Here is a 14,508-nt window from a genome sequence, read left to right on the forward strand (position 1 = left end):
TAATTTCCAAATGTTAATTTTTTTGAATCTTTTACATAGTAGTATTAAACTGATTTGGTGGTCCGTAACTGGCTTGGACCTAGCACAACTTACTAATTAAGGATCAGGTTGTGTCATGTTAGGCGCAAATGTGAACCTTCTTAGGAGATCCAATGGACTCCATCCAGTGGCAAAGTTTGTGTCTCCCCTATGTTAGAGTTGCTAGCTAGCTACTCAAGCTAATAAAAGGCTAAGAGCAAAGACTATTATAATTACCAACAAGTCCAAATCTTCCTCGAACCTTCTTCTTCCCCTATCATTATATATATTAACAAAGTGATGAAAAATGTCAAAATGACATATCTAAGATCACTCATATAGAAGAGATGGGGATAGATGAATTAAGCATGTTCAAGTAATAGATGTTAGACTTGCAAGAGACGGTAGAAGAGTTCAATATAAGACAGACTTGCAAGAAAATTATTATTTGGAAATCTTCCATTAAAATTGACCATCTTCCATTATTATTTGGAAATCTTCCATTCAATATAAGACTTGCAAGAGACGGTAGAAGAGTTCCATTAAAATTGACCATATTCCATTAAAATTATTATTTGAATTAAGCATGTTATCCATTATTGGTGTCTGACTTGCAATTTTTATTTTTTTCATATGATAAAGTGAAAAATGTATTACACATTAGAAACACAACCTAATTCCGCTAGAAGGGGTGCAAGCAAGCGTTGAAATTTGGGCCTCCGGCCCAGCGAACTAATTACACTGGTTAATTAGGCCGCGCCACTTGCGGTGGAGGAACAACAGGTGGGGACTCCGAACCCTCTCTCATGCTCGTCCACGCCGCAGCTGAAAGGCAAAGGAGCATCTTCCCCATCGTGTACCGCCGCCTGCTCTCCGGCCGACGTCACTCTCCGCCCATAGATTCCCTCACCACTTCCATCCGCCCATTTCCAGAATACTCCCCCAAGAAGCCTGCCATCCGCGATGCTGACCTCGTCCGCAGCGTCGTCACCGCCCTCAAGCAGCGCCGGTTGGAGTCTACAAGCGAAGTGCTAGGCCCCTTCGCAACCGTTTTTCGCGCCGACCACCTCATCTGGTCCCTCCCGTACCTCCGCTCCCACCCTGACCTCGCCCTCGCGCTCCTCGACTGGTTCCGCTCCTGCAGGCGCCCCGTCCCAGCCGAGGCCCTAGCCATCGGTGCCCACCTCTCCGTTGTCTCAGCGGACCTTTCTGGCGCACGCCGTTTGCTCCGCGACGGCCTACTCTCCCATCGTAATTTTGTTGGTCGAGTGTTCTACACCTACAAGTATTGGTCCTCTATCCCCTCCGTCTACGATTTGCTCTTCCGTGCCATCGTTGATATCAATAGGCTCGACGAGGCACGCGCCCTGTTCCGCCACTTGGTCACTTACGGAATCATCGTATCCTCTGATTCTTGTAATGCGTTGCTTGCTCGTCTGACGCTTGACCATTTGCCGAGTACATTTGCCGAGTTTCAGGAACTTGGTCTTCGATGGGACAGTAAGTCTCATAACATCCTAATTCACAGTCTCTGCTGCGCCGGAAAGACTCAAGAAGCCCATGGAGTCCTGCTTGGGATGGAAGGCAATGCGGATGCTTCACCTGACGTTATAACCTTTAGTACCCTCATTCAAGGATATTGTAACGAAGGGCAACTTCCTAAGGCGATGGAGTTGTTCGAAGAAATGAGCAACAAGGGCTTGGCTGCCAATGCCTTTACGTATAACAGTATAATCACTCTCTTATGCAAGGATGGGAAGTTAGTAGATGCAGAGAGGATGTTTGTGGAAATGTTGCACCGTGGTGTAGCTCCAGATCGTTCTGTATATACTACTCTGATTAATGGCTACTCCAAAAGCGGTAATCTGAATGCAGTGTATCGGCTTGTTGAAGAAATGAAGAAAAGCCAACTAGTTCCCGATGCAGTGACTTATACTTCAGTGATATATGGACTCGCTAGGAGTGGAAAGATGGCAGAAGCAAATAAAATGTTGCAAGAGATGATTAACAGAGGGTGGAGTCCTGATGAAGTTACTTACACTGCATTGATTGATGGCTACTGCAAGGAAGGAAAGATCAAAGATGCCTTTTATCTCCACAATGAGATGGTTCGGGCAGGTTATGTTCCAAATGTAGTCACATACACTGCATTGGCAGATGGCCTTTGTAAACAAGGGGAGGTAGAGGCCGCAAATGAACTCTTGCATGAGGTGTCTGGAAAAGGACTAGAGCTCAATGAATTCACCTACAATTCATTGATAAATGGCCTTTGTAAAGTTGGTAATATAGAGCAGGCAGTGCAGATCATGGTGGACATGGAAGCGGCAGGACTTAAGCCAGATGCTTACCCTTATACCACTCTCATGGACGCTTATTGCAAATCAGGCGACATGGATCAGGCCCACAACCTTCTTAGAGAGATGCTCGACAAAGGTATTCAACCTACTATTGTTACTTTTAATGTTTTGATGAATGGCTTTTGTACTGCTGGGTTGTTGGAGGATGGGAGGAGACTTTTGGAATGGATGGTCAAAAAGAGTATAATGCCAAACACGACAACGTACAACTCTCTTATGAAGCAATATTCCATGGAGAAAAATATGAAGACTGTGACAGAAATCTACAAAGAAATGTGTTCTGGTGGAATAATGCCGGATGAGAACACATACAATATTTTGATCACTGGACATTCAAAAGCTCGAAACATGAAGGAAGCTTGTTATTTTCATTGTGAAATGGTTAGCAAGGGATTCAATCTCAGAGGTACTTCTTATAATGCATATATCAAAGGGCTTGCTAGGAAGAAAAGGTTCACGGAAGCTAGGGGATTATTCGAAGAGATGAGATCAAGAGGTTTTGTTGCTGACAGAGATATCTACAGTATTTTCATTGATATTAATTACAATGAACAAAATGTGGAGATGACACTTGAACTTTGTGATGAGGCAATGCAAAAATGCTTTCAGGAATCTGAGTTTTGAGAACATGTGTTTGGTTTCAAACTGAAAAATATAAGCTTCACATTGAGTGAGCTTCTATGACACACATCTGTTATGCTGCAAGAAGGGGAATTCATCACATCAATGACAGCGATTGATGATGGAAGATCATCACATCAACCTAGGTGATCAATTGTCTTGTTCACAGTGCTTACAATATCACACATGCTGTCTTGCTTCATATCTACTATTCTTGCTATTCCTTAGATTACGTTGAATCACCATCAGTAACATTAAGTCTCACTTTTATTGCAGAGATGTAGAGCCTGCCCTGTTAGAGTTGACTAACGGGACAATCATGGACATTGCTTCTGGTTACCTTCACTTCTACTCAGCCATTCTTCATAACCAAATGGCTTCAATAGTCTCAAAATTCATTTGTTCGATAGGCATTTTTCATCTACCAAATATTGGTTCTAGTTCAGCTTTTACTACACTGATGAACAATCTTCTATGCCAGTCAACCAATGAACTGATATCTGAAACTTTTAAGGAAACCAGTCCATGGAGAACATTTCAAAAGAGAGCAACCTCCGGCTGGACTGACGCCACAAACCATTTATGCCCCTTTATTTGATGAAAGATAAAGAGACGTTTCCAACAAATATCTGGAGAAGAGAGGTGATTGTAATTGCCAAATAACATTTTACACGTTTGCTTCCGGGAGGTGAAATTCCAATAGGGTATCAAGTTCATCTGACATATACAGGTAAGTTAATTTATGATCATCACGTTTCTCACATTCTTCCTTTCTAATGGTGCGAAATTATTTCTGATTTCAAGATGAATAAGATGCCTATCATTTAATTTTTTTCAATGTAGATTGTGCCACGCTGCATGGTGGATGTGTACTATTAATTTTATATCAATAATCTTTATAAAGTAGTGGAGGGCTACTTAGGATTTCAAAAGTAGGAAATTTTAATTTCCCCTCTCAATATGGTACAGAGGTTGTTCGTCCTCACAAAGGTTGTTCTTCCTCAGGTGGTATTCCATATGTTAATTATCTCTGTAACTTATTTACCTGTGCAAGTTCTCCATTCGATGCCTTTCCTTCCTCTACTGTGATTGTTATTACCCGTCGCTAGATTTGATGCCAGTAAAACATTTGCACATAGACTGTAGTTTTGTTTGATGATTGTGCAATGCAAACCATATGTGGCAGGCTTAGATTCCACTGAATTCGCTTAACGATGGGCTACCTTTAGTCCTATCATAGCTTTCACAATGTCACACTGTGGCGAACTTGCGGTGTAAGCTTTCACAAGCAAGAGACTTGGCTCACTCCATGAGTGTCATAGTTAACTTCTTCATTGGCCCTTACTTTGGTTCAATGGCACCTCACAATGGGAGACCTAGCTTCCTATCTTTTTGAATAGCTCAACCTTGCCTCCTCAATGTCAGCAGATAGAGTTAAAAATTTTCTCCATTACATCATTATTATTCATTGGGTAATTCTTGAACAATAATGTATAACTTCCTTAACCTAATCTTTTAAGATGGGGAAGAAAGATCACTTGAATTAAGTTATCTCTTGTAAATGATAATAGTCCTAGTATAATCTTCTAAGAAACAAAGTATTCAACAATTCCTCAATTCTCATCTTAACCTTTCTTGTTCTTTCTCTCAGTGAGTTTCAAGGCTTAAATAGCTCAGCAACATGTGAAATTTAGAGCATTCCATTATGAGCACTGTAGCAAAGTAATCTCATCTTAAATAAAGAGTTTAGCTTTCACCTCAACTCCATAAATTTTATTTAATCTTTATGGATCATGATACTCGGGCAATCCTTAGCATGATACCTAGGCAATCCTTAGTAATCACTCTCTTATTTTAGTGATGAGTAAAATCCTCGAATTCACTATACTCGAGATGATGAGTAAAATTATTGCATGCTAACTGTTGGAAGATCTCCACGAGATTATCCCTTCAATCTAGATGTGTTTTTAAATTAATCCTTTCGAACAGCCCACTCCACGAGAGACGTTATTTCATCTGGCAAATTTTGGATTCGAGTCATCATCCATCAGTGAACTTGAGAGATACCTGGATACCAGCAATCAGAGTCGACTTCAATCTAATGTTTTAGAAATTCTTCTAATTTCGCTGGATCCATATTGTACAGAAGAAATTAAGTTCAATTTTTTTTTCTTTTTCTTTCTTATTTTGGCAATTGCCGTGCATATAAAGTTGTCGAATTTTTAAAAGAGGCATTTAATTTTTATATTTATCAAAAGGTGTATTTATTTTGATAATATTTTTCTTGTCTTTCAATCCTAAGTCAAAGAAAAAAATTAATTTTTTTTATTTGAACCGTATCAAATTGAACTGAATCAAATTAAAAAAAATAAAAGTGAAAATTGAATTATTTCATTCAGGAGTTTCGTATAAAGGTCATGATCTTGATTTTTTTTAAATTTACGTCATTAAACACATAATAATATCTTATATATATATATATATATAAAATTTAAAATTTTTAAAAATATAAAAATTTAAAAAAATTATAAAATTAAAGGAACATTAATAAAAATAAAAAAAATAAAAAATATTTTATTATTTTCTTAATCTTTTTAATAACTAATTACAAGAGAAAAGATACAATAACATCAAAAATTAAATAAATAAAAATAAAAAATATTTTTGGTGATAGTTTTAAAAAAAATGAACAATAATATTGTAGTGTAGTTATTTGAAAAATAGAATCATTCTTTGATTGCGTAAAGAACAATAATATTGTGGTGTAGTTATTTGAAAAATAGAATTATAGTGTTCTGTTGATTTCATAGAACGATGGTGTTAGTTTTTAAGGATTAGTACCACTATAGTGTTATTATTCAAAAAGAAGAACTACTACAGTATTAAAATTTTAAAAGCCTTTTGAGCAACATTGGAAATGACTCTAAGTTGATAACTTAGGGCATGATAAGACTCATGGTCATTGTAGAAATCTATCGAACTTGAAATAGCTCAAATCAGAACTTGCTAAGTCCATTAATGAATTTTGACTAAAACTCATTAATGGACCTAGAAGAGTTGGAATTATGAAAAACGGACATGTAGTGGACGAGAAGAGTGTATAGAAGGTAGGTACGATGTGCATGACTAATTCTGAGTCTTCTAAGCTAAGTTGTGAGTTCAAGTCACTTAACACAAGGTCTGGTGCTAGTTTTAAAGAGCAGCAACAACGCTGTGGTGAAGAACATAACCACAGTATTATCTTGATTTCATAGAACGAGATAGTACTGATTCCCAAGAATTAATTATTCGAAGAATAAAATCACTACAATGCTGAAACTTTAAAAAAATTTTGAGCACCATTGGGAATGGCTTTTAAGTCGATAACTTAGGGCATATTAAATACCCAAATCCCCAAATTTTTTATATTATGAAGGGGGAGAAATGGTTAAGTTAGAAGAAGAATTTTGTTGACAATAAGGGGTTGCAATGCTATTTAATGTTTTCACTTATTTAGTATTTGTGTTTAGTATTTACTACACTTATGTAAATGTTTACCCTAACTTAAATTAGGTTGATACACATCGAAAAATGAGAGATTATAAGTACCCCAAGTAGTCAAGCCACAGTTTTGATGTGTTATCCGCTAAATTAAGTTAGGCCTTGCTGTATTTGATGTATGTGTTTAAAGTGGGTAGGGATTTAGGAGAACACACAGGTACTTGATGACTCAAGTTTTGATGTAATATGGTAAAAGGTGGTATGGGACACTCAAGAGATCAGAAAAGATGAGGAGCATCAGAGACAACAGACCTTGGCCAAAGACACAAGTGAATGTGAAGGATGGCATGGGAAGGGAGTCACGGGCTTGGTGCATCCGAGGGATGAAAAGTTGTAAAAGAGTACTCCGATATTTGAGGGACGAGAAGTCGGAGAAAGCATGCACAAGATAAGTTGTTGAGACGAGAGTTGAGTAAACTATAACCATACAAGAGTAGACTCAACTTTAGGCGGACTCAGGTGTAGTCGGCTAAGTCAGAAAGTTCGGGCGACTGAAAAAGGATTTTCGATCGACTAAAGAACATGATAAATGTTATTTGCCTGCAGGATATCTTTGGAGTAGGATCGGTCGACCAAATGGTAGGATTAGGTGATTGAAAGTTATGTGGAGGTTGATCCAACAGTAGATATCTGATGTAAGCAGGATCGATCGACTGGACAAGCAGGATCAGGCGACTGGAAGCTGTTGGGATCGGTGCGTTCGCTAGAGGGGGTGAATAGTAATTTCTTGAACTTTCTTGCGAAAACGTTAGCGGAAGCGAAAATAAACAGAGAAAGAGCACAATCGCTAACCCGATTTGTTTACTTGGTATCCACCTCAACGAGGTGACTAGTCCAAGGCTCCACACACACAGACGACCGTTCCACTATAAAAATCCTTCTTTATGAAGCACGCTTCGAAGGTGGAGAAAACCCTCACAAACAGATCTCTTCCTTTTACAGGATTGATTAGTGAAGTATGGAGGAAGAGGAAAGCTTTTACAATCTCAGAGATTTGCCAGAAAAATGATGAAACAGTATTGTTATTTTCTTCGGCGTCGTTTGCTATTTTTATATTTTTCCGTACATCAGTCGACTGCTCCAAGGGCCAGTCGACTAATGGGCTTCAACGGCTCTCTAATCTGCATTTAATTGGTTAGCTGTTGCTCCAACGGTCACCTAGCAGTCGACTACACCATGAGCAGTCGATGATCTCTTCTGTGAACTCTGTGTGTGCTTCTGATCAACCACCAGTCGACTGCTCCAAGGGCCAGTCGACTGATCAAGCTGAAACTCCATTCAGCTTCTTTTTCAGCCCTTAACATTTACGCAAACCTTCAAACGCCTTCCACAAGCCTCATGCCTTTTCTTGCACTAGCTTGAGATGTTTCCCTCAGCTTCGTCGTGCTAAGTCTCCCTTTGCCAAGAGGCGCCGTGCCTCCGGAACTTCATCCTTTGCTAAGAGACCTAGCCTCCGGGACTTCATCCTTTGCCAAGTCTTCCAACCTGGACTTTCCTGTGGACTCAAACCACACAAGTTAGATCAACCCATCAAGATATATTTAATAATTCAAAGTTAAATATTAAATCAGAATTAAATAATCAAGGAAATTTTAATAATGAGATAAATTCAAAATCCATCAAGATAAATTCTAAAATTAATAATCTAACTACTAAAAACTCAAAACTAAATCCTAAAAACAATAAACTTTCAAACTTTAAAAATACTAATTCAAATTTAAATATTAAAAATCAAAATTTAAATAATAAAATTAATTATAATCGTGTATCTTTTAATTATGAAATAATAAATAATTTTAAAAAATAAAAATTAAATCTAAAAAATTTAAAATTACATATTAAAATTTAAGAAAATAAATTTATCAATTTTAAAAAGTCAAATTTAAATATTAAGAACTCAAATTTAAATAATAAAATTATATATCATCAAATTTCATTTAATTATGGAATATAACTTAATTTAAATTATAAATTAATAATTAATAAAAAATTAATAATTCAAATAAAAATAAATTAATAATTCAATCAAACATAATTAAAATCTATAAAATTAATTATAATAAAATATGTATAATTATGAAATTAATTAAAATATTATCCAAGGAAATATAAATTTAAAATGTGTCAAAGTGAGGTGACACATTCATGGGTCCATATTAAATGTATCAAATTAAGAATTTAATTAATTATTAGAAATCATAACTGTTTGATTTGATTGACTCATGCATACCTTCCATGTACATATATATGCTTATTTATTATATGCACATAAATATCATGTTATTCATGTTTAAATTTCGGTTTAACTTAAAATGGTTAGTTAAGGATACATGATTGCTTGACACTTGTCCAATATAGTACTATGGTGGGGCAAGATGATAGTACGTCAGGGAAGCTTGGTCTAAGTAGTCAAGTGGGGTAAGGAGTACCTTGCTTGGTTTGCTTAGTTAAGTGAAACTAACTGAAGCTTACTATCCACATCCTAGACAAATTAGATCAGAATTTCTCAAGAAGTAGGTTAAGTACATAATTTTATAAAAAGGCATTGTCTAACGAAGTGATTGTTGTTCTGAATGTTGATGCAGTTTGTCATGATTGCTGTTTTGATGTTGACACAGATTTAAGTTCATTTTTAGTTGAATAAGAATTAAGTTCAATATATTCAGATTAACCAAATGATAGATGAAGTCGGAGAGGGCTCGGTAGCTCGTTCTCCGGACTAGGTCAGAGAGGGCTCGGTAGCTCGTTCTCTGGACCAGATGAAGTCTGAGAGGGCTCGGTAGCTCGTTCTCCGGACTAGGTCAGAGAGGGCTCAGTAGCTCGTTCTCTGGACCAGATGAAGTCGGAGAGGGCTCGGTAGCTCGTTCTCCGGACTAGGTCAGAGAGGGCTCAGTAGCTCGTTCTCTGGACCAGATGAAGTCGGAGAGGACTTGGTAGCTCGTTCTCCGGACTAGGTTAGAGAGGGCTCGGTAGCTCCTTCTTTGGACCAGATGAAGTCGGAGAGGGCTCGGTAGCTCGTTCTCCGAACTAGGTCAGAGAGGACTCAGTAGCTCGTTCTCTGAACCAGATGAAGTCAGAGAGGGCTCGATAGCTCGTTCTCTGGACTAGGTCAGAGAGGGCTCGGTAGCTCATTCTCTGTACCGGACTATGGTCGGAGAAGGCTTAGTTGCTTATCTCCGGACCGGATCATTGTGTTCTCTGGAAACATGGTCCAATGTGGTTGACTCGAGTGAAATAAACCAAGTAATCAGATGAATCGATTAAGCCATGACTAGGATGGTTAGTCGATCGTTGGATCGATTATAGAACATTCTGTAAGAAATTGTATATCCCACAGAATCCACCAGGATCGATTGATCAATCGATTAAGGACAAGCTCAATCGATTCTGTAATCGATTAAAGACTTTTTTGAGGAAATCGGATAGCGACACTTAATCGATGCACTGATCGATTAAGCATTCCTTAATCGATCACCTGATCAATTAAGAATGCCTTAATCGATCACCTGATCGATTAAGCATGCCTTGCCAACTCCGGGAGACCCTGTGTTCCTTGCCCAGGACTGGTTCTGTTGCTCGGGAAACCATGCATTCCTTCCTCGGGACAGATTCTGTTGCTCAGGAAACCATGTGTCCCTTGCCCGAGACAAGTTATATTGCTCAGGAATTCATGGGAATGAGAGTTTCTTGCCCAGGGACAAGACCTAGTGTTTCTCTCGGGAATGTATGAGAATAAGTGTTTCTTGCCCGGGACAAGACCTAGTGTTTCTCCCGGAAATGTATTGTTAGTGAGAGCCCTAGAGTCAATCATATGATGATTGTTGTATGGACTCATTGTATCATATTTCTATTTATAAAGGTATTTCATTATGGTTATTATACTTACTTGTATTGGTGCCAAATAACTAAGTATAGTAACGTCCTTGAGTAGATGGTTCGTATCTATATCAATCGATTGGTTGAATCAATAGTGAGATGATATAATTATTGATAGATTGATAACAAATTTGGATTCATTGCTATATATAGGTCATGCTTCCATAGGATAGGGCATCATGAGATTTTCTCACTTCTCATTGGTGAGGAGAGTACGATGTCATTACCCTAATCTCTACAGAAGACTTGTCGTCTATTCTTTTTTCTTGCGTTGTTCCGATCAAATATCATGGATAGTCAAGTTATTGGTGAGCGAACAGGTTAATGTGCATGTTCCCTAGAGATTACTATTGAGGAGGACAGAAAGTACCTGGAAAGCACTCCAATAGAAGATTAGAATGACACTGGGATGGATCCAAATAGTCCACTTCAATTCTCAAGTTAAGATTTTGCTTGAAGAAAAAGAAGTGGCTAAGGAAAATTAGGATTTATGTCTATGCATAGCTGCACTCATGGAGGTGGACTATCTTTGGTAGGGTTGTCAACGTGCCCATTCTCTGGAATGTGCGTATTTATGTTTTTAGATATTCATTTCTATTTATGATATGTTCCGAGATATTCATTTCCATTTATGGTATACCCCAAGATATCCTCTACCATTTTTCCCTTTTTTAGAAAGAAACAATCTCATGAATAAAGTGGTCATATCACCTCTTTTTTTTCTATATTTTTGATAAGCCACATAAGTTGTGGACCCAAGTCAAGGGCGGAGGAAGAGTGAAGTCGATGTTGAACACCCGACCACCACCACCTGAACGACACATGCAACGGTAAAGTACTCAATGATAAATCACCTACCCCCATTAATACGGCATGGTCTTGTATTGTGCCAGACCTGGATGGCAGGACCAGGGGCGGATGTATTAAGGGGCCCGGGGGGGCCATGGCCCCCCTAGCCCAAGTTGAACCTTTAATGTGTTTAGATTAAACCCTTAGGGTTACTGGTTAATAGGTTTTAGGGTTAATGGGTTGTTGATCTATTGGATCCTAAACCAACCCGATAAGCCGATAAGGAAACCTAGAAATCGCGAGTCTACCTTCGTTGGGTCCCGATCGCGCCTCCGTCTTCTTCGTGTCTTCGTCGGGCGCAGCGGCAACAACTTCAGCTTGGATTGCCGGCGATCTGCAAGGTGGCTGAGGACGCCGGTGAGTGAAGGGTGGATTGGGCAGTGCCGGTAACAGGGTCAATCGGCGGCGGCAGTGGCGTGAAGGGCAGACCGGAAGAGTCAAAGAGAAGAAGTAAATCGGGTGAGTTTCAGCCGAATATGTAAGTTTGTACTTAGGTCCTTGATATGTATCTTTGGGCAATTCTTTTGTTCAAATGAGTATATCGTTTTCATTATATGGCCCCCCCAAATATGAAATACTGGATCCGCCCCTGGGCAAGACCCTTAACTACCGGGATGATAGGATATTTCCCTTACCGTCAATGTGATGTCTCCTCTGACTCTTCATATAAACCTTGCTTCTCACGAGCATAGGTATATATATATATATACACACACAATCAACCTTTTCCACCTCGTGCATTCCTTCTTCTTCTTCATCTCCGGCCGATGAATTGATTTGAGTGTCCATGTGACTGAGCCAGGGTACCCCTGATCTCCATTCTAATCCTTATTTCTCTTTGGAGCTCTATCGGCTATACCCTCTTCTTCAGCAAGTCACGGGATTTGTATTACTTTATCAATGCAGAAATCAGATGTCCATGATTCATTTGGAGACGATCTCAAGCAGGAATAATTTATGTTAAATTGAAGATATTAAAAAGAGAATAATTTATGTTAAATTGGAGATATTAAAAAGAAAGAAAAGGAAAGAAAAATGATTTGATTTATAGACAGGGAAGTGATGATATTCAACAGTTAGAAAGAATGGTGAAAGCGAAGAAAATTAAATTTAGGATTTTAAGATAAACATAAAAGAGAAGCCAATTAATTAGAAAAGAAACATGTTAAGTGAAAAGAATTAGGTTTTTAGAGAGAAATTTGGACGATAGGATAAGAAAGGAAAGAATTATAAATAAGTTTAAAAAAATTATTAAGAAGTAAACGAAAAGAAAGAAAAACTATTAGCTCTATTTACAATCTGTTCAATAATAATAATTTTAAATTAATAAAATTTTTATTTATTCTAATAATTTATTCTAAACGGAGTGATATTGGATATCAATCTTTTAACAAGAACCTTTGCATTTGCATGCGGTCCTGCTGCCCCCAGCCATCTGTGAAACTGGCTTCGGTGAGCAGGACGGTGGTGAACACTCGTCAAGTTGCATGACTGCCATGGACTACCGCGTGGCCCCAATCGTCCAGAATTGTCACCTTTTCCTCTTGCTATAAGAAGCATCGTAATCCTTCCATCCATCATCACTTCCATCGCTTGGATCTATATCTAACAGTTATGGCGATCGCCAAAGCAAAAGCACTCGTAGCAGTGCTCCTCTTCCTCTCCCTTTCCCTTCTATCGGCTGCTTCCGTGCTCTCGTACGACAGCGTCGATCCCCGGCTCCGGCTCGAGCAGTGCCAGCAAGAGTGCCGCCAGGGTCGGCAGGGCGAAGCGCAGCGGCGCCAGTGCGAGCAAAGGTGCGAGGAGGAATACCACAGAGAACAGGGAAGGAGCAGGGGAGACGATGTGGTGGAGATGCGCCGAGATCCTCAAGAGAGGCTTCGCCAGTGCAAGCAGAAGTGCTGGCAGAAGCAGAGCGACCCGCGCCAGGTGCAGCAATGCGAGATGCAGTGCGAGCAGCGGTATGAGGAGGAGCGAGGACGCGACGAGACGAACAGAGACCCCGAGGAAGAACTCCGCCGGTGCGAGCGGCGTTGTGATCGGCAGCGCGGCGACAGGCGGCAGCAAGAGCAGTGCCAAAGGCGATGCGAGGAGCGGTACCAAGAGGAGCGCGAGCGCAGAGAGCGTGGCCGCGATGGCGTAGGGAACCGCGATCCTCGGGAGGAATACCGGCGATGCCAACAACGGTGTCAAGAGGAGCGTCCTCGCCAGCAACAGCAATGCCAACGGCAGTGCGAGGAGCAGTACCGGGAAGAACGGGAGCAAGAAGAGCGCGGCCGTGGCGGGAACGGTAACAGGGACCCCCGGGAGGAATACCGCCGGTGCGAAGATGACTGCGAACAGCAATATCGCGACCCTCGCAAAATGAGGCAGTGCCGCAGCCGATGCGAGGAGGAGTACAGAGAGCACGAACGACGGGGCCGTGGGGGACGTGAAGATCCAGCGATAGAGATGGTGTAAGTTTTGGAAGTCGAAGCAGGAGTGTGGCGGCTCCGCGTCTACATGTCAGAGTCATGCGCCCTGACTCCTTCCCTTGAGGAGTCTAAGAATCTGGTCTGATGTCGACTTAGTGACAACTAAATAAAAGAGCTGCCTTTGTCAAAAAGTGACGCAAAGTTCCGTCTGGTAAATGGCATGAGCAACTCAGCTCTACAGGGAGTTCCCAATACATATATCTACACAAATAGTACCATCAGATGCATGACAATACAATAAATAGTATACAAATCAAAACTCAAAACTCCGAATAAAGTAGGAGGAAAAGATAAAATTTTAGTGTGAACAGTACTATTCATAATTACTTATTGATAATTATTCTGATCAAATATCGTGAAGGATCAAGTTAACATTCAAGTTATCAATTAACGAATAATTTGATGCACACGTGCCCTCTGAAGATCAATAACGAGAAAGATAAAGAAAATATTATGGATGATCAAGCCATCAGTTAACTAATAATTTGATACGTGCATGTTTTTCAGACATCAATAATGAAAAGGACAAAAGCGATTTGAAAGATACTTCAACATAAAATTAAAATGGCATCGAGAAAAATTCTGACAAATAGATCAATCCGAGTTTTGCTTTTTACTAAGTAGGGAAAGAGGAATAAAGAGTTCTACCTTTCACTCTTGAAATAGGACAAAGAAGAGCAAAGAAGAAGAAACAGAGAGGAGTTTTTTTAGAGTACTCATGAAAAAGTGAGAGTCTCCCTTTTCTTCTTCGAAGATTAATAATGAGGAGGATA

General features: G+C 39.6%; 2 protein-coding genes across 2 annotated transcripts; both read left to right on the top strand.

Annotated features, from left to right (window-relative positions):
* Positions 1–824: 824 nt before the first annotated feature.
* On the top strand, positions 825–3,855 carry LOC141828018 (uncharacterized). Its single transcript, XM_074715366.1, has 2 exons — positions 825–3,142; positions 3,273–3,855. Exon 1 carries the CDS (start codon positions 825–827, stop codon positions 2,997–2,999), a length of 2,175 nt encoding a protein of 724 aa, XP_074571467.1. The 3' UTR covers positions 3,000–3,142; positions 3,273–3,855.
* A 9,020-nt stretch (positions 3,856–12,875) lies between these two features.
* LOC141826130 (uncharacterized) lies at positions 12,876–13,721 on the top strand. The gene has a single exon (XM_074713380.1). The coding sequence runs from the start codon at positions 12,876–12,878 to the stop codon at positions 13,719–13,721; it is 846 nt and encodes a 281-aa protein (XP_074569481.1).
* Positions 13,722–14,508: the final 787 nt, after the last annotated feature.

Source organism: Curcuma longa, chromosome 4 (genome assembly GCF_044706935.1).
Source record: "Curcuma longa cultivar G26 ecotype Majalengka, Jawa Barat chromosome 4, ITB_CL_G26_1.1, whole genome shotgun sequence".
NCBI lineage: Eukaryota > Viridiplantae > Streptophyta > Magnoliopsida > Zingiberales > Zingiberaceae > Curcuma > Curcuma longa.

Excerpts from the sequence above, each read along its gene's own strand:
- LOC141828018 (XM_074715366.1), top strand. The coding sequence starts at position 825 with ATGCTCGTCCACGCCGCAGCTGAAAGGCAAAGGAGCATCTTCCCCATC.
- LOC141826130 (XM_074713380.1), top strand. The coding sequence starts at position 12,876 with ATGGCGATCGCCAAAGCAAAAGCACTCGTAGCAGTGCTCCTCTTCCTC.